General features: G+C 50.2%; 9 protein-coding genes across 9 annotated transcripts; 6 read left to right on the forward strand and 3 right to left on the reverse strand.

Moving 5' to 3' along the window:
* Positions 1-1517: 1517 nt before the first annotated feature.
* ATNIH1004_008413 (uncharacterized protein) lies at positions 1518-4289 on the forward strand (the record flags this gene model as incomplete). The annotated part of the gene is made up of 1 exon (XM_033573023.1): positions 1518-4289. One exon carries the CDS (start codon positions 1518-1520, stop codon positions 4287-4289), a length of 2772 nt encoding a protein of 923 aa, XP_033423575.1.
* Positions 4290-4917: 628 nt separating this feature from the next.
* Positions 4918-7707, forward strand: ATNIH1004_008414 (uncharacterized protein; the record flags this gene model as incomplete). The annotated part of the gene is made up of 3 exons (XM_033573024.1): positions 4918-5283; positions 5357-7174; positions 7231-7707. 3 exons carry the CDS (start codon positions 4918-4920, stop codon positions 7705-7707), a joined length of 2661 nt encoding a protein of 886 aa, XP_033423576.1.
* A 362-nt stretch (positions 7708-8069) lies between these two features.
* Positions 8070-9110, forward strand: ATNIH1004_008415 (mRNA splicing protein SMD1; the record flags this gene model as incomplete). The annotated part of the gene is made up of 4 exons (XM_033573025.1): positions 8070-8083; positions 8202-8251; positions 8343-8552; positions 8875-9110. 4 exons carry the CDS (start codon positions 8070-8072, stop codon positions 9108-9110), a joined length of 510 nt encoding a protein of 169 aa, XP_033423577.1.
* Positions 9111-9192: 82 nt separating this feature from the next.
* MTQ2 (S-adenosylmethionine-dependent methyltransferase) lies at positions 9193-10074 on the reverse strand (the record flags this gene model as incomplete). Its single annotated transcript, XM_033573026.1, has 1 exon — positions 9193-10074. The coding sequence occupies one exon, from the start codon at positions 10072-10074 to the stop codon at positions 9193-9195; it is 882 nt and encodes a 293-aa protein (XP_033423578.1).
* A 220-nt stretch (positions 10075-10294) lies between these two features.
* Positions 10295-10758, forward strand: ACN9 (succinate dehydrogenase assembly factor 3; the record flags this gene model as incomplete). Its single annotated transcript, XM_033573027.1, has 3 exons — positions 10295-10471; positions 10540-10639; positions 10691-10758. 3 exons carry the CDS (start codon positions 10295-10297, stop codon positions 10756-10758), a joined length of 345 nt encoding a protein of 114 aa, XP_033423579.1.
* Positions 10759-11178: 420 nt separating this feature from the next.
* ATNIH1004_008418 (uncharacterized protein) lies at positions 11179-11445 on the reverse strand (the record flags this gene model as incomplete). The annotated part of the gene is made up of 1 exon (XM_033573028.1): positions 11179-11445. One exon carries the CDS (start codon positions 11443-11445, stop codon positions 11179-11181), a length of 267 nt encoding a protein of 88 aa, XP_033423580.1.
* A 706-nt stretch (positions 11446-12151) lies between these two features.
* Positions 12152-12592, forward strand: ATNIH1004_008419 (uncharacterized protein; the record flags this gene model as incomplete). The annotated part of the gene is made up of 2 exons (XM_033573029.1): positions 12152-12405; positions 12514-12592. The coding sequence occupies 2 exons, from the start codon at positions 12152-12154 to the stop codon at positions 12590-12592; spliced, it is 333 nt and encodes a 110-aa protein (XP_033423581.1).
* A 505-nt stretch (positions 12593-13097) lies between these two features.
* Positions 13098-13866, forward strand: ATNIH1004_008420 (GNAT family N-acetyltransferase; the record flags this gene model as incomplete). Its single annotated transcript, XM_033573030.1, has 3 exons — positions 13098-13470; positions 13526-13635; positions 13699-13866. 3 exons carry the CDS (start codon positions 13098-13100, stop codon positions 13864-13866), a joined length of 651 nt encoding a protein of 216 aa, XP_033423582.1.
* Positions 13867-14108: 242 nt separating this feature from the next.
* On the reverse strand, positions 14109-17261 carry ATNIH1004_008421 (KAR9 family protein; the record flags this gene model as incomplete). Its single annotated transcript, XM_033573031.1, has 1 exon — positions 14109-17261. One exon carries the CDS (start codon positions 17259-17261, stop codon positions 14109-14111), a length of 3153 nt encoding a protein of 1050 aa, XP_033423583.1.
* Between the last annotated feature and the right edge of the window lie 547 nt (positions 17262-17808).

Below are 17808 nucleotides of genomic sequence, written 5' to 3' on the forward strand. Positions count from 1 at the left end.
CATAAATATGGTATATGAAGAGGGCATGGAGTAAACCGTGTATCTTCTATATATCCACTCCTTGTGTCTGGCATGGACCTGGCACTTCAAAGTGCACTACCATGTGTCCTCAACTCTGACGCCTTTCACAGGCACCTCCACAATAGCATCACCAAGAATATCACTGGAATCACTTCTCAAGCTAGTCCACCTAACACCTGATGCGAAGCTACCCCTCTAGTATGGCGCACCAAGAACTTTAGACTGCTGTGCAGTCATTCGGACTGATATAGCGGGAAGGCTAGGTCCATAATAAAGGTAGTGTTTATCTAGCATGTTGACTGTATGATTTCACAAACAGCCTCGAAGTGTCAACAGGAAACTAAACGATCCAAGTGGGCTGAGTGGGCGTCAATTGCCGGTCACATGATGGACAGGGATGTTGAAATCCAGAATTTACACCCTTGATGCAGTCAGCGTCGTATGGTCGTTGAGTTCTACATGATTCCAATGCTTTCTTAAAGCCTTGCTTCCGATTACCAGAAGCCCATGATAACGAGGTTAGATCTATGTCACTCTTTGCAGAGCCAATTCTTGGCCAAGGCATCTCTTGGATTTGACTTGAGGCAAAGAAACCTCGACGCGACATCTCGTACTGATGGCTGCCGACTGGATTATAAATAACTTTAGTGGGAGATCTGCATCATGCATTTCGGGTCTACTTTGACCTCTTCGACAATATGGACTAGTTTTATGCAAAGAAGTCTGTGCAATGTTCACGTTTTCCTCCACTAATTGAAAGGACATTTAAGTCTATGTCCTATATCATTCCGGCCTATTGTATCACATAGTCTGTCAACCTAATGGCCTGGATGACGTGGTAATCATGGAGAAAAAAGGAATTATATTTGTAACATGCATGAATTGTTTACTCTCACCAAGTGGCTTCTTCAATAAATTACATTCTTAATTACTCTGTGTCTCGTTTAGTCTGATGATCGTAGTAAATATCTAGCGGAGCTATATACTGCGTAGTTAGTATATCGCCCTTAGAGATGGAATTGCTACATTGTTGCCTGAGGCAGAAATGTATCAGCACGTGGTACTTACATCACTGATCACCTGACCGAGTCACGGCGTCAACGAGGCTGGGAATGGGATGGCCTGGGATTTCAGGAGCAACCAGTGAGTCACTGTGCTGCATCATTATGTCGGTTGTTTACTTCTGAATCATTCGGTGTTGTCAACTATTTATAACCATATCGTGACCCATTTATCTGAAGGGGTTCTCCTCTCTTTTCAGGACATTGTGCCTACAGCTGTATTGCCCACGTTGCCGTATTCCACACTCCCAAAATGACTATACCAATCCAACATCACTGTGTATGTGTGGGATTTCAAACGTACGTGAATTTACGTGGTCTATTATTAAACTTTCACATACCCCGACTGGGATTGGGTCTCGTTTAAACTTGTTTCTGTTGCTCCTTTCCCCAATCGCCCCTGCAATTAGCATCGATTTCGCACAGCATTGAACCATGGCTTCCATCTTCACTTACGACCCTGACCCGCCCAGGGTCTCCTCGCCATGGTCTACTTCTGGGTCGTCCACTCCACAGTTGACTGGGAGTGGCGCCCGCATAGCGATTCGGACTCGCTCCAGCACAAATTTGAACCAAGCAGATGCCGATGTCTTATCGGATTATGGCATCATAAAGTTGGAGCCAGAGCCGCAGGAAGGACCAACAGAGTACAAGCTTCATCTCCTGTTGCGTCCTCGACGTTTGTACGCATCAATGTCCACAGGCCACCTCGTGGGTGGCTCATATCATTCCCGTGCGAGCTTGTCGACTTCTGGACCGACACCTTCAAGCTATGAGTCGCAATTGAAGCCGCCCCAAACTCGCTCGACCCAGAGTCGCCAGCAACGACTGCAGCAATTGACAACCCAGTTGTTATGGCGCCTACAGCAGTCTTCGCCGTTTCATTCTTCTACCGCTGCCAATCTTGTGCTTCCCGTTCTCCCGGAAGCGACAGCTGAACTGGAGACTCCGCAGAAACCGGCTCGCTTGCTTCCTGGCCTTGAAGAGAGCCAAGGCGCTCTGTATGAAATTGGCATCGCCGACGATGGAACCTTCGTTGGATTAGCCCAAGACGAACTGGAGGAAAGTCTCTCTAACTTACAAGTCATGGCTGCCAGTCTAGGCTGCAAGGTCCAGATTCTCCGACGGGTAATTGTAGGAAAGTGTGAATGGACAGACGACGTGTGTGCTGGAGATAATGACGGTGCGAAGCACCATACAGGACATCTCTGGGTTGCCGAAGCGCTGGTGAGTCCCGATTGGGATTATTACCACGTTCGATCGCCCAGAAAGAACTCCCACGAAGGAATCTCTCCATCTGGAAAACAAAAATCGGATGTTTTACGCGAGGGAGGCTTCTCCACAACAGAGCAAATTCGCGTCTCCATCTCAGGACCTAGTACGGCCGGCAAATCATCACTTGTAGGTACTTTGACTTCGTCCGTACTTGACAATGGAAGAGGAACCAGCCGACTTAGCCTACTAAAGCACCGCCATGAGATCTCCTCCGGAATCACGAGCTCTGTTGCTCATGAGCTAATTGGATACGCTCCCAATAGTACGTCAGCGTACAGCGTCGATATAATCAACTATGCATCAGGCAATGTTGCAGCATGGGATGATGTGCATGCAGCCTCACAAGGTGGCCGCCTGGCATTCGTCTCTGATCTCCCAGGCTCGGTGCGATACTTAAAGTCTACACTGCGTGGTTTGGTTAGCTGGGCACCGCATTATGCGCTGCTGTGTATTCCTGCCAATTGTGATGATGATACCTCGCCGGAGTTTGGAAACAGCGGTGCTGAGCACACGACTGATATCAAACTAGCCTTGTCACATCTTGACCTGTGCGTCAAGTTAAATACCCCTATCATTGTGGTAATCACTAAGATGGATTTGGCATCTCGCACGAGCTTGAGAAACACACTTACAAGAGTACTCTCTGAGCTGAAGGCTTGTGGCAAGAAGCCTGTAATGCTACCTGCTCAGTCAATCGCATATGATAAGACCGTGGACCTGCAGCATTTAAAATCAAACGATGGCCTAGAAGTACGGAAGATTATTGATACAACAGATAACTGGCTGTCTACGGTCCCTATATGTCTTACGAGCGCTGTTGACGGATCAGGTATTGGCAAATTGCATGCGCTCCTTCGGTATCTTCCCATACCTACCAGGCCGCCACTTAGGACAGTATCCAGCGTAAAGTCAATCCCACCGCCACATCTTCCCATGAATGTATTCGACGTTGACGAAGTGTTTGCTATTCCCCCATCGAAAGTCTACTCCGTTTCCTCGGAAGAGCTTCATAAGGAAAATCATGGCATGGTTCTGTGTGGTCTAGTGCGCTATGGGGCTATCTCAATAGGAGACGAAATGGTTATCGGACCGCTCCCAGCCAATACACCACCCGAGCAAGGAGCTCGATACCGACAAGAGCGGCGACCCGATATGCAGCCACAGGATGATTCTGGTCAAAGCCGGCCGCCCTCGAGGGACTTCTCTTCCTCTTTCGTCCAAGGACTCCTTTCCGGCAAGGCTCCTTTTCCTGCTCAAGCCCATTGGCAGCGTGTCCGTGTTGTCAGCGTTCGAAATCTCCGACTGCCAGTACAAAAATTAATACAGGACCAAGTGGGCACAGTCGGAGTCGAGCCGCTCCCTTCTAACCAAGTGGGACAGTCGGCGCGACTCGGCAAGGTTCGCAAAGGAACTGTGTTGGCCAGTTTTGGAGCATCTGCCACGTCCATCTCTAAGTCCCTCTTGTTTCACACTGGGTTTGTTGCTAGCTTTGCGTCAAGTGAATTCGCTTCTTCGTTGTCACCCCCGTTGCTTTTGGGTGGCAATGCAATCGTCTATATTGCAAACGTTCGATCAACCGTGAAGGTGACGTGCATGGCGCTTGCCGGAGATGATATCGTCTCGAGACCACCGTCTCCAGCAGAGCCTGAATTCTTCGATTTTGATGGTGATATTGCTGATCGCGAACGGGATGGTGAGTCAGAAGTGAACCAGATGATCTGTTCCTCTAGAAGTGCCGCTCAAGAGGAGGTGAACATCACATTTTCATTTGTCACGTCTGTGGAATGGATTGAAATTGGCTCCCGGGTGCTCCTTATGCCTGGAGCTTCGTCTGCATTGGCCTCTGCGCACAATCCTACTTCACCGTCGGGACTCGAAGGTTTTGTAGGGAGAGTGTGCGATGTGCTTCATTCTGAGACTACTAAGTCCTGAGTTTTATTTTGCTTTTTGCACTTACGTTTATATATCCTCTGTTGTATCATTTCCGTTCTGTGTCTCTTTGTTAGTTGTATGTAGGGTAGTAATTCCAAGATTCATAATGAAAATGACTCGTTCTCTGTACGATCGACGCGGCACGTGCAGCCCGGGAAACATTTGCCTAAGGCAAGCAAGTATTTGAGCCTGACTGCCTCAGGAACGTAGGGAGCCGCTAACGCCGAGCCAGGCAAGCAGCTTTCCCCATGTCACTCTCAAATCACTCTGGACTGCTCAACCTAGTAGATCTCCTCCCCGCTGGGTGAGAGCTCGGCAGATCAGTCCTGCCTGCATGTCCGAACTTGTGTCTTTGTTGGTTGGTGAATACTTTTTGCTTTTCTTGTGGCACCATTTCTCTCTGCCGGCGAGTTCAAGCCACGCCCCTGTTCTTAATTACTTCATTTACCCCGGATCAGATCCGTCAATTCCGTTGTATCTATCAAAGGCTAGCACTGATTATCAAGTCTTTATTTCCCCATGTTACCCTTCTGACTCCTCTTCCTCTTTCTGTTGACTCACTTGGTGATGTCTTGAGTTCTACTGTATTTTTGTGAGTAAATCTTGTGCGATGTCAACCGTCAATAATATGGCGGAGTCCAGCAGCCTACATGCCGATTATCGGGCTGGCTTCGACATAGGCGCATCATCCGACGAAGAGGGTTTTGAGTCTACTGCGAGTACAGCCTCAGTGGCATCTGAGGGAATACCAGCAGAGAAAACCCTATCGCAGACGGAATCGGCGACGATGTTGAATCATAGCGAACCAGATAAACCCCAACAATCAACCGACTGTGCTAAATCAGAGGCAACTAGTGCTGGGACTGATCCTACAACTCTGGCAGCGAGGACGGCGAAGAGTCATTCCGCAGATGGTGTGAGAACCGTAGAAGCGAATAAGCCTCTACATTTGCTTGGTCTGCCTATGGATGTCTTACAAGAAATCATCAAGGAGGTAGATACACATCCTGTTTCTCAACTCTCACTCTGGGTATAATTCTTAACTAAGCCATCTTTGCATATTACAGGTCACGCATACCAATGATTTGACGTCGCTGGCTCTGACATGCTCAACGCTTCACTCTCTAGCCATTCCTCAGATGTATTCGCGATTCGATATTGTCTGGCCTGACACGTTGTCATCTTCTGATCATCCAGCTGGAGTTGACGCCCTCTCCTACGGCTTGGCGACATTAGTAATGGGGGAAGATATCTTTCACGAACTACCGCCTACATACCGGTCAGATGGGTCTTGTCCACACTGGGGCTTCAATAATTCCTGCACCCGATCAAGTACACAAAGAGGGATAGATCCTATAAGGAGGGTTCGCCGAGGGAATTATTATGCGCAATATACCCGCAAATTCTCAGTGGGAAATGGGCCGTTGATTTGGGTTCAAGAGTACTCTGTGACCAAGGAGACGGGGAAAATGCTGGGGACTTTGGTTGCCTTGGCCATTGCTCGGATGGTTAATTTGGAGACATTCGTATGGGACATGCCTACCGGTGTTCTCAGAGACGTGTGGATTGCACTTGCGTCATTAGCAGATCGACCAGGACATCGATGTCGCTTGGAGCGTGTTTGGGTCAGATGGCACGATAACTCGGAAAGTCCAGTGCGCGCTGCCTCGGCTGCGTCTTCTCTTACGCTTCCACAAACACAGGCCGGTGCTGCTTCTCCCGCCACCATTTCACCATTACTCCACAGATATGGTCATGTGGAGTATCCGTCCCTATCGATAGTGCCTCCGCTGAAGAGTTTGAGTGTGCTCGACATTGACGAGCCGTCGTATATTGAGGAAGCAGCAGTACTCATTCACCGTTCTTGGGATCGGATGAAGGAGCTACGCATTGGCATTTCCTCAAGGGTCTACCAGGCAGATTGGCTAAAGCCGTTAGGAGGGTCCTCTCGGGAGCCAGCTAGCACTGTAAGGACGGGTTGGCCTAAGATCGGAGGTGTCCTGGGAGCTCTACTAGGCAAGTCTGATGATCAGCCATGTCCGGATAGGGTGACGGACGAAGCTTCTTCGAAAAAAGTGCCCGAGAGCGGGAGCATTGGAGATGCTTCAAGTAGTCCTACTCCTCAGCCCACTGCATCATCAGAACAGAGTCTAAACGCTGAGGCAGACTCCGCTACCCCTTCTACACCTGCACAACCATCCCCGGCTCAATCTTCGGTAATAAAAGACCAGACTGAATCCTCTAGTTCTGTCTCAAAACCGGCTCCCTCTTTTACACTGACCTCGGATGCTGGATCAAAAGACCACCTGCTGCAACTGGAAACTTTAGCGCTAGAGCGCGTGCCTTTGTCCATCCCGGTTATGCTGAATAGTCTTGATTGGACTCAGCTCACGTCTCTAACAATCCTCCGCTGTGAAGGGCATGAGAAGCTTTGGCGGTCACTGCGTCGCCAATTTTCTCCATCCTCCGCACCTCCCTCATCTCCGAGGACAGGGAGAAAAGGTGGCAATGGCCAAGAAGGCCTCTCATCAGAACACTTTCTGAGACTCAAACACATCCATACGGATGCTGTGTCTCCATATCTACTACTATTTATCAAGGACACCCTTGCTCCTAATACCCTCGAAACGCTGTTTTTGCACGAGGCTCCCATGTATGACTCTATCGTCCAAATTGACGCCATATACCGGAATGTCATGCGGCATCATCGGATGAGCCTTAAAAAGGTACTTATTGATAGTACGGAGCGGTCAGTAGGCGGTGTTGAAATTGCCACCAGTCGCTGGCGTAAATGGATGTTCACGCGAGATATGGTTTCCTTTGTCACCAGCGGACGCATGCCCCGGCTGCGCGAATTATCCATGACTATACACTCTAAGGACTGGGTAAGACATAATCGATATCAATATGCTTCTAAGAGACTCAGCTAATCTGTAAACAGCACTATTTCTTACAGCGACTGCCCAACGTTCCGCAACTTCGAGCTATCCATATTCCTCACATCGCCCATCCCGTGCATCGGGATCCGAAAGAACTAGCACTGCAAATCCTAGACATTATCATCATCCGGCCGGAGGTGGGGCTGAGTTACGTGGGCATGCAAAACAAGTGCTACGAAATTCTGGAGGGCAAACGTGGTGATAAAGTCGAGTTTGACGATGCAGATGACAGCCACAGCGAAGGTCTTGGACCCGGCATCGACTGGTCAGCGTCAGAGTCGGAAGAGGATGGATCTGACGGTACGGGTGCAGCCAGCGCGATGGATTCAAACTCGGAGCTGTCCTCAGACCGAGCATTGTCGGACATAGACGACTCCGATCTCGAGAACCATAGGTCACGGGTGACATTTCGGCTGCGGGAGATTCTGTTTTATGATGACAAAATCGCCATTTTCAAAGCGCGGCATGGAGTTCTATGATTTTTCAGCAATTTTTTTCGTTTTTCTTCTTTTTTAGCCAGAGATACCATTGAATGATGAAGAATTGAAATAGATTATGGGAATATACGGAGTACTGGATATGTTATCTGTAGAGATTCCAAGTGAATAAATTCTATAGTGATACACAGGGTCTGTGCACTGGGAATCATCCTGGTCACGTGCCACAGCTCTCAGCCTGCGATCACAAACCTAAGACATCCACCAGCCAGACACTTGGAGAACCCATCCGAGAAATTCGACCAGCCAGTGTCTAGACAACAAGTGCGGTTCGCACTTTCTTCTTATTTCTCCTCCCCGTTAAATCCTTTTTTTCTCTGCACGTGGTGCACCCAGTTGCCATCATGAAGCTCGTCCGGTGAGTACACACCTAGGTCACGGAATTTGCATTGCCCAGCTACGAGGCTAGCGAGCCATGCCATGAGAGCGACCGTATCTTGCTTCAACAAGTACATCAAGACTGACATCTTGTCTAGGTTTTTAATGAAGTGCACCAATGAGACGGTCACGATTGAGTTGAAAAATGGTCGGTTTCTTTCCCATCTCCCAATCTCTTCAGCATCTTCTCTCTCGGCCCACGAAGTCGTTCATCTAATACTCTCCTGGTTGCAATACAGGCACCATCCTTCACGGCACTATCACCTCCATCTCCCCCCAGATGAATACCGCCTTGCGCACTGTCAAAATGACCCCTAAAGGCCGAGACCCCATCTCTCTAGACACGATCAATATCCGAGGCTCCACGATCCGGTACTACATCCTGCCCGACAGTCTGCCCCTGGATACCCTGCTTGTGGACGACCAGCCGAAGCCCAAGAACAAGGCACGTAAGGAAGCCGAGCGCGGTGGCGGCGGCGGCGGCCGTGGTGGACGTGGTGGTGGTCGTGGCGGCAGAGGTCGGGGACGCGGTCGTGGTCGGGGTCGAGGTTTCTAGACGGGTCAAATAATAGATTATGTATGGCTTGGGAGTTCTAATTCGATGATATTCCTTGTTCTTTTTTTTGTTGCTTTTTTTTTTTTTCTTTGTGTGGCTTGGGTGATATCGACTTTTTTTTTTTTCAACTTCGAGGGTTCAACTTGATTCTATCTGTCTGTTGTTTTCTGTGGAGGAGAAACAAAATGCATTTATAATCCGGATTTTACTTGCAGAAGCGGATGGTATTATGGATGACTCGAAAAACGATGTCGCTGAGGCTGTGGTCGGCGTGGCACGCACGGTCTTTTTCGATATGTTGCTGTCATCAGATCGCTCACCACAAACTGCCGTGCTCGTTAGCCGGGAAATAGCATCGAGTGGCTGGCTGAATGATACTCTGTACGAAAAAAATTCTATTATCCTCGACACCTATACTAGGATGGATGTCGTGTTGTACAACGATATCTGAGACATGAAACGGAGAATCCCCATCTTTTATCAATCATAATTCATACAATCATCACGTCTACCGTGTCCCATCATGTGTATATCTATATATCACCAGTTAAGTCCCTCCAAATCCTCACAATAACCAACTTCTCCCACCCCGCCTGCATCCCACTATTCCCCACGGACTCGGCGCGCCAACCATGTCCCCAATCACGAATCCTCTGCTTGACTTGATCCGGCCGATTCTGCGCACAAAGCAGCACATACGCCACTCCACGCAGGGGGTCCAACAACGTGGCGATCTCCCCGATCAGCCTATCAGTCGTCTCCATACCATCCTTACCCCCGGCATATGTCAACGACAGGAAATACGACTCGCGCTCGAATTTCTCTGCCCTTGTCAACGAAGCCAAATCCGTCTCTTCCTCCCCCTCCTCCGTCGCAGAAGGCACTCGTGGTAGCTCCTCAGTCGGGACATACGGCGGATTAAACAGTAGGACATCGACGCTGCGCGGACGTATCGAACTGGTCAGATCGCCAATTACGGAGGACAAGTAGACGGTTTGCGGACGGGGACGGGGACGGGGACCGGGGATGGAGGTATTATTATCTGTGTTGGGAGACTGTCGTTCGCAAATGGCTTTCTGTACTGTTTCTTGCGTCGCGACACATGCGTTCCGATTCACGTCTACACCGAGGGTGAGAACATCGCGACGACCGAAGATCTCGAGTGAGTTTGCTGCCACGAAGCCGAGGACGACGCCGGACCCGGTGCCGACTTCCACGACTAGCGGGGCGGGTGATGTCTCTTGGGGACGGCCGCTGGGTTCGTGTTCATCGGCGAGGTGGTTGTTGTTGAAGCGGTGGGAGAGCCATGATGACTCGGAAGGAGAGGAGAGCGTGTCGAGAAAGAGGTAGGAGTCTTCGGAGGGTTCGTATATGGTGTCAAAGGAGACGTGGGAGGTGCAGGGTGTAGGGAGCATCTCTCCTATAGAATTTATCTGGGGATTGACTGCATGTAATTCCAAAGAATAAAAGTAACAGCGCATTTTCTCTCACCGCCTTCCGAACCGCGGTCGGAATGACTTCAACATCCTGATCGGATAACCATATTACTCTGATCATTTTATTTCCCTTTGCATCCAGAACACAGACACAACAATGAGGCCGGCAGTACGTTTACTGATGGCCACGCCATCGACAATGGGCTCTAAATCAAGTCTCAGCGAGGCATTGGCACTTCTCCCGCCGCTGCCACTTTACCGGCGCATTCTGCGCGTGCATCGAAAGAAGCTCGAACCCGAGATGCGCATGCTCGGCGATGGATACGTGAAGAGTGAGTTTCGAGCGCATAAAGATGTGGATAATCCGTTACATATTGTATGTATTTTGTCTCTCTATCCATTGTTTACGTCTATTCTAGTGGATATATGCTAATGAGTCCTTAGATTGGATTCTTAACGGAGTGGCAGCTATACGCGCAGAAATTAGAAGGGGATAAGTGGGTAGGGGAGAAATTAGATAAGGCCAAGGTGGATAAAATGAGTGGTATTCTCTATCTTTCTTCTCCCGATATCATTCGAGATGCTAATGGTGTAGATCAACAACTTGGGCAGTTGTACGAGCTTATGCAGACGATCAAGAAGAAAGATGGAGAGAATCAGTGAGATGTGAACGATGTAAATAGGAGAGAACAGATTGATCCTGTAGTAATGTACTATAATTCTATATCACAGTGAATATGTTTAAGTATTTACCCCTATAACTGTCCCATATATATGAAGTTCGGGCTAATTATTTAATACTAGATAACATATACATTGGGTCACAATATTCACCGACTCAATTTCATATCGAAGCCGGCGCCCTCGGGATAATACAGAAGTATAATTTGGCAATAACCGTTTCTACAAGCCACTGTGGCTCGAGAGTTCGTCATTCCGATTAGATGTCATTTCCAGTCATGGGCGAGAGCGTTGGCGGTATCACAAGGTGCAGGTGGTACGTTTGGACTCCTTTCGGGAAGTATGTGAGATCGTAAAGCTTGGAGCTTTACCAGATGCTGGCTTGGTCCACGTTGTTCCGTTCTAGTGAATTCCGTCGAAAGGGAAGACAACGTGTCCATTTCCATTGCCGAAGTCATCGTCAAAATGCACCAGACCACCCTGATGGAGCCAGTTTTCGATAGGTGCCATCTCAACAGCGTCATCAGCGAGAGTAGCCCACGCTAGGAGGGTGTGTGTCATATTTTCAATCGAATCGAATGCTTCGCCTCCGGCATACAGGGCACCATAGAGATACTCCGCGAGAGTCGGGTTGTCGTCCCGATTGTGGGTAGAAAGTGCACGATGCATGCGGTTAATAGTTAGGGTAAAGAGACTAAGGACGAACCAACAGCCAACGCAGCCTCGTTGCAGTTTGATCCTCTTAATTGTTTGCAGACCGAGAGAGTAGAAAAGTATCCAGTAGTGAAGTAAGTAGCAATCTCTATCCCGTTGTGAATTTTATCAAGAATGCGTGACAATGCAACATTAAACGGTTACTTGCTCTGAGCAATTTTCAGCATATATAGGCACGGGAGAATTCGGTTCCTCTGCTATAGAAATAGCAACCGAAAATTTCAGTAGAAGCAGAGTTGCTAGGGCTTTAGGAAGAGACAGCTGCATTTTGGGATGTGGCCTAACTTCATTTTTGGATAGAATCCGTGCTTGTTGCGGCAATGAAACGATAGGCCACTACTGCCTAGCTCCTGGTGCTAATGCTCATGCCCTCTATATGGCCCGAGCGGAGACGGGGAGATAACGCCTTAATATTATGATCTCCGACTTGGGGCAGGCAGGTAATTCGCTTTTATGCTTACTCTAGCATACTGTATGATCGAGGTGAACCTAAGGCAGAAATCGCCGAGAATGGAAGGACCACACTTCCAGGTTGGCTCTCAACACAACATACCTGGATCAGAAACCGTGCATCTGTTCCCATCATGCGCGATCATTTACTCCGGCTCGGGGAATGCGTATGACCAGCTCTACTCCATACGTCCTTTTCATTTCCTCCACGATGCCTTTGGGATTTTTCAATTTCAATGCCCCAAGAACGCTCCCACAATCAACTGGTCCAAATGCGGTGCGGTATTATATCCGTCATTCCCTCGTAACCAAATACGACGCGACCCCTGACTTTGCAGAGGAAATGGCAAGTCTATGGAAATGGGGCCGAGTGCGCAACTTTTACCAAGGCTCTGCGTCGTCGTTTAGCCGTATTTTCGGACCCGATGTAGGACCCATCATTTTCGAGTCTCTGATTGAAGATAGGTGGGTAGACTGGTGGAACTCTTACAGTGGGCTATTAGGTTCAGGTGAGGATCTTGGTTATATGCGGGTGTGCAGAGTACTCCATAGGGAACTAACGCTGATGTCCAGGATGTTTGGTACTTTCCGTCGCATGTACAGTCAAGAACCTGATGCGTATCATGAGAGGATCTACGCCTCAGGAGACTAGTTGTAAGTAGTTCGTTCCTTTGCCGACTCAGTCGCTATGATCAATGATGTTAATGATGCCTTCTATTATATAGCCGCCCTGCGATCATTTTTTGTGGCTGCTGGCCCATTTACCTTGATATCAATCCTCCAGTGGCCCCAGTGTGCTCTCAAATCCTTTTTCTTAATTCTCAGTGTTATCTGTACCATCGTCGGTGTTATCCTTGGACTCGGCGAGCTCGCGGACCTATCTAATCAGGAGCATGAAAGAATCACATCATATTAGGCTAGCACCTGTATGCTCATTAGGCGAGAAAGAATTGATTAATAAACTCTATTTAATCGAACTCGCCTACTCTTAATATACTATAAATTGCCAAGATCAGGGTAAACTAGTTACGCCCTATGACAATGACTAAGCTTTTAAACTATTAAAACCATGCCACCCAGATCTATACATCATTTATCACTCCAAAGAATCCTCACTCATATATTATATACTATAAACATTATAAAATATATAAAAAATGCCCTCCCTCCTCGAAGACCCAGCAAACCACATCCCACCCCCCCAATCCGCCATGCAAGCCGCACCGACCCTTCAACCCCGCAAAATTACCCTGAAAGACTCCTCCCCGGTGACGTTGTACCCGATCGCGCACGGCGCGTCATCCGTTCCCTCGGATCTGATCACCCTGTTACACCGGGAATTCAGCGCCGAGATCGTCCGCGGCACGACATATCCCATGGAAGAGCCTCTGGGGCGGGACCAGTTTGCTCAGTATTGGTTTGGAACGTTTGCCGTGGTGGCGGTGCTTGGCCATGACGATGGCTTGAAGGAAGGGAGGGATTGGGAGAGGGTTTGTTTGGGGACGTTTTATATAAAGCCGAATTATCCTGGTATTTATTATCCCTCCTTTTTATATGTATATGTTGATGAGGGATCCATTGATAGGACGATGCTCGCATGTCTGTAATGCTGGGTTCTTGACGACGTCCGCGGCGAGGAATCGAGGGGTGGGAATCGTTATGGGGGAGACGTATTTGGAGTATGCGCCGAAATTGGTGAGTTTAGTTTATTTATTTTATTTTATTTTTTTTAAAAATAAAGTTGACAGATAGATATAGGGATATAAATATTCCGTGTTCAATCTCGTGTTCGAGAATAATGTCGCCTCCGTCAAAATCTGGGAGAAATTGGGCTTCAAGATCATCGGACGTGTGCCGGGGGCTGGCCGTCTGGCGAATAGTCCAGAACTGGTGGATGCCTTGATCATTGGGCGCGAGTTGGTATAATAGAACTGACTAGCATGTACTACTATACAGATCTAGATGTGTATTCTAAAGTACAAAACTATAGACGAAATCAATTAATCTACTGAGTACAACCGCTAAATCACATGCGAAAGGGATATCAACAAACGCAATCTGTCCCACAAACACTTGGTATAAGACTGACTCCTCACAGAACCGATGCTGATAATACATGAAAGAAAAAAAACCTGGACATGTGTTAAACAAGAAAATGAAATGCCCGGTTACCGCCACGGGGGCCGATCAGCAAGTTTGCTACGAGAGCCCGCAGCACTGTCCCGGCCGCTGCGGCCCTTAGGCAGAGGAAGGAGGCTAATGCGACGGCTGCCCGAATGGCCCAGTGCAGTGCCGGGACGCTCGGCCTTGGTGGGACTGAGCAATCCCCGGCCCTGGTCCTGCGATACACTGCGACTGAACGACAGCCCGGCAAAGCTTTGTCGATTCCGCGGCGTGTTGGCCATCCGCTCTGTTCCCGACGGTCGCCGGAGTTTGCCATACGGCGGAGGATCCAGAAGAGAAGAACCGGGAGAAGGAGACGGCGGAGGCACCGGACTTCGCGACGCAAGCCGGCTCGAAATACGGCTTGTAGATCGGGTGGCAGAGGGGGCAGGAGAGACAGAGATATCCCGCCGTATGCTGCTGCGGAAGGGCAGGGTGGAGGAAGGGCGGCTGGGGACGGAGGATTTGCGAAATGGCGTGGTCAGAGGATTGGGCTTGTAGATATGGCCGACTTGCAGGTCATTGGTATTCGTACTCCCATTCCACCGCGGACGATTGGGAATGGTAGAGACCGGACGCGGCGCTTTGCGCGTTGCCGGTGTAGGTGTGATAGCACCACCGTTCGTCTTCAACGGCGACGGTGCAGTCAGGGAAGGTTTGGGAATGGCGGACTTCCCCGTCAGGGCTGACGTGGGCTGTGGCAGGCCAGAATATCGACGGACCTTGGACATGGTTGTGCGTGCGACGGAGCTGACGGAGCTGCCGCGTCGACTAGAGCCCCCAAGCGGTGTCGATGCTCCCTTGAGGGCATTCCCAGGTGTCATGACCACCGACGACGGCGGCGAGCTGCCCGGCGTGTCCACCGCGCTCCCCGTGGCCGGACTGTCCATTGTGACGATGCTAGATATCGAGTCCCGCAACTGCTGACTCCGGGCGATGTGGACGTCCTCCAGCGATGCATCCATGACTCTGATACTTGCCTTCAATGCGTCCAGCTTGGAAGTCATGTCCGATAGGAGAGTGAGGGTCTCGCCATTGACCGTGAGTCGATCCTTGACGCCCTTCTGAATGATTGCAACCACGCGTTCAATCGCTGCCACGTAGTGCTGCTTCTTGGCGTCGTAGTTCTCGATCCGCTTCGCCAGTCTGGAGGGATTGTTGAACTCTGCCCCCGATTCCAATGCTTCTTGGAGTTTGGAGATGCTTCTCTCCACGGACTGAAACATCTTCTGCGCCTGTCCGCCAGCGTTGCGAAAAACCAGGATCCATCGGTCCTCGCTGAGTTCCTTGCGCAGATCTTCCGCGTCCCTCTCCAGCGTCTTGTAACGTTCTTCTAGTCGGTGAATGCCCTGCTGTAACTCCCCACAAGCAGTCGGGAACACTCGCTCCGCCCGGGATTGGAACAAAGACAGGCGCATAGGCAAGAAATCCAAGGATGCCCGTAGAGGCTGGATGCGGGCGAATAGGGCAATCAGGTCCGCGTGGAATGTGTCCTCCTGGTGTGTCTGAATGATGGGTGTATCGAAGGTGGGTGGGACGGGGAGTTCCATGCTGAGCCGCTTGCTGGACGTATTCCCATTGCCGGGCGTTTCTTCGACGATCGTCTCGAGTTCGTTAATATCGACCCCAGCATTCCCGGGCGACTGGCCCCCAGACATGACCAGGTGCCGCTTCTCCTCCATCTGGAAGATCAGCTGTGTCAGGTTCCCGACCTCAGCCCCTACATCCCCCAGAATGTTGTTCCACAGCTCTTCCCACTCCATGGCCAGTTCCACCTGTTCTTTTACGGCCCTGAGTCGCGCCTTAATATGTGTCCAATTTTGGATAATGAAATCCATCTGGGTGACGATCGTCCTCAAACTCTCCGGCTCGACACCTTCAATATCGTCCCGTAATTGCACATCTTCGATCGCCTTCACGTAGACGTTGATCAGACCCTCAAACTGCGTGATGGCTTTGTCAACGTCGTCGAGACCTTCTCGCCCTCCCGCCGCCGCCCACTCCACATCGTCGTCCGCATCGAGGCCCTCCAGTACGCTGGTTGCCTTCCTGATCCATATCTGAATTTGGTCGGCTGCTCCCGTGAGAGACTTGATGGCGGAGTGGGCGTTGGGGAGTGCCGAGATACTGGACGCCAATGATGATGCCTGCGGGAGGGAGATCGAAGTGAGTTGGGAGAGTTGATTGCTGAACGAGGCTCGTGAGAAGGAGAATATCGACTCGGCACGCTGCAAGCCGGCAGGGTTAAAGTGCGAGGAAGCGCTGGACGGTTCGGGCGGGAAATCTTTGGGCGGAGATGGCGGGGGGCACTGGGACCTTTCCGTTTCCATTTCTTTTTCCTTCTCGCTCGTGCTCTGGACGTACTTCTCGAAATCAGTGGGTTCATATGTTTCCGCGTCGGGTAGCGAATCGACGGGCCACGGCGCTGGGAGGGGTTGAGCGACAGTCATGGTTGTTTCAGGAGCGTACGCTCCCCCGTCTGGAGATGTCGGGTCGACGGGCTCGTCTGGGGGTATGTCTTCAATAGTATGTGTGTCTGAGTGGGAGGGAAATTGGGAGGAAAATTGGGCGGGCTCGTCCAGCGCCTTGTCGTATGATGATTCCGAGGGCACTTCTAACAGGTCCGGGTCGAACACCTCCAGGAGACCCGAATCGCCTTGCTTCTTTTTCTCCCTACTCGTCAAAAGCAAACCATTCCACGCGCGACCTTTCTTCTCAATCTTGATGGACGCCGATAAGTTCTTGTGAAGGGTGTCCAACTCCTTAATGTGTTCTTCTGGGATTCGACCCACCACGCCAGAGGTGCGAGATTGCGCGGCCTTGTGATGACTGCCGTCTAACAACTTGACTCGCGCCGCCAGTCCCGGGGACAATCGACGGAGGATTGAGGGGCGAACGATCGATTTGTCGGACGCGGACTGGTCGACACTATCATCGGGGTCTTCGTCGTTGAGACTGCTGCCGAAACTCCGAAGACTTCGCAGGGAGGATTTCGACTTGATCCGTCGCGGAAGGGGTTCTTCAGGGGTGGTCACTGAGAGCGCCGGTGGTGGCGGTGGAGGGGATGAGGCGTCGTCCTGCTGGTGGTGGTGGTGGTGGTGATGCGACGTGTTGAAACCGGGGTCCGGAAGGTCGGGGGCCGCCGCAGTGGTCCGCATGGGTACAAGGCGACTTGGGGGGGAAGAGAAGAAAGTGAAAGAGAGCCCGTGGATGGTCTGTGGAATGTGGTTGATGGGCGGAGAATCAGCCAACAAGGCTTCTTGGGGGGGTTCTGGTATGCCACTCTGCTGCCCCTTTCCCGGGAAATAAATGATCAATGAGTCTTAGCGTGAGTTTGTTTGGGATAGGCTGGCTGTGTCTGAGTACATCAGTTGTCAGTTCAAAGGAGAGATCGAAAAGGAGCTAGTCGATCCACATAAAGGATTGGTGAGAGACAGAGAGAAAGAGAGAAGTGATGTGTTGGCTACATGATAGGATCGGATAGGAGAAAGAAGTGAATGTTTGGTTTGGGCAGAAACGCGAAAAAGACAATTCATTCCGCTCAGGAGTCTATCCTCCATCACTGCAATCCCTCGCTGAATTCTCCCTTTCTTTCTCCTTCCCTTCCTAATGAGGATGTGGCGATTCTCATCATTCGTACTAGTCTGGCTAGTTGTGTCTTGTCTGTCTTGGGAGAGTCTCGTCTCCCTCCTAAAAACAGCCGCT

This window comes from Aspergillus tanneri (assembly GCF_003426965.1).
Source record: "Aspergillus tanneri strain NIH1004 chromosome Unknown AapTan_6_pilon_pilon_pilon, whole genome shotgun sequence".
Lineage (NCBI taxonomy): Eukaryota > Fungi > Ascomycota > Eurotiomycetes > Eurotiales > Aspergillaceae > Aspergillus > Aspergillus tanneri.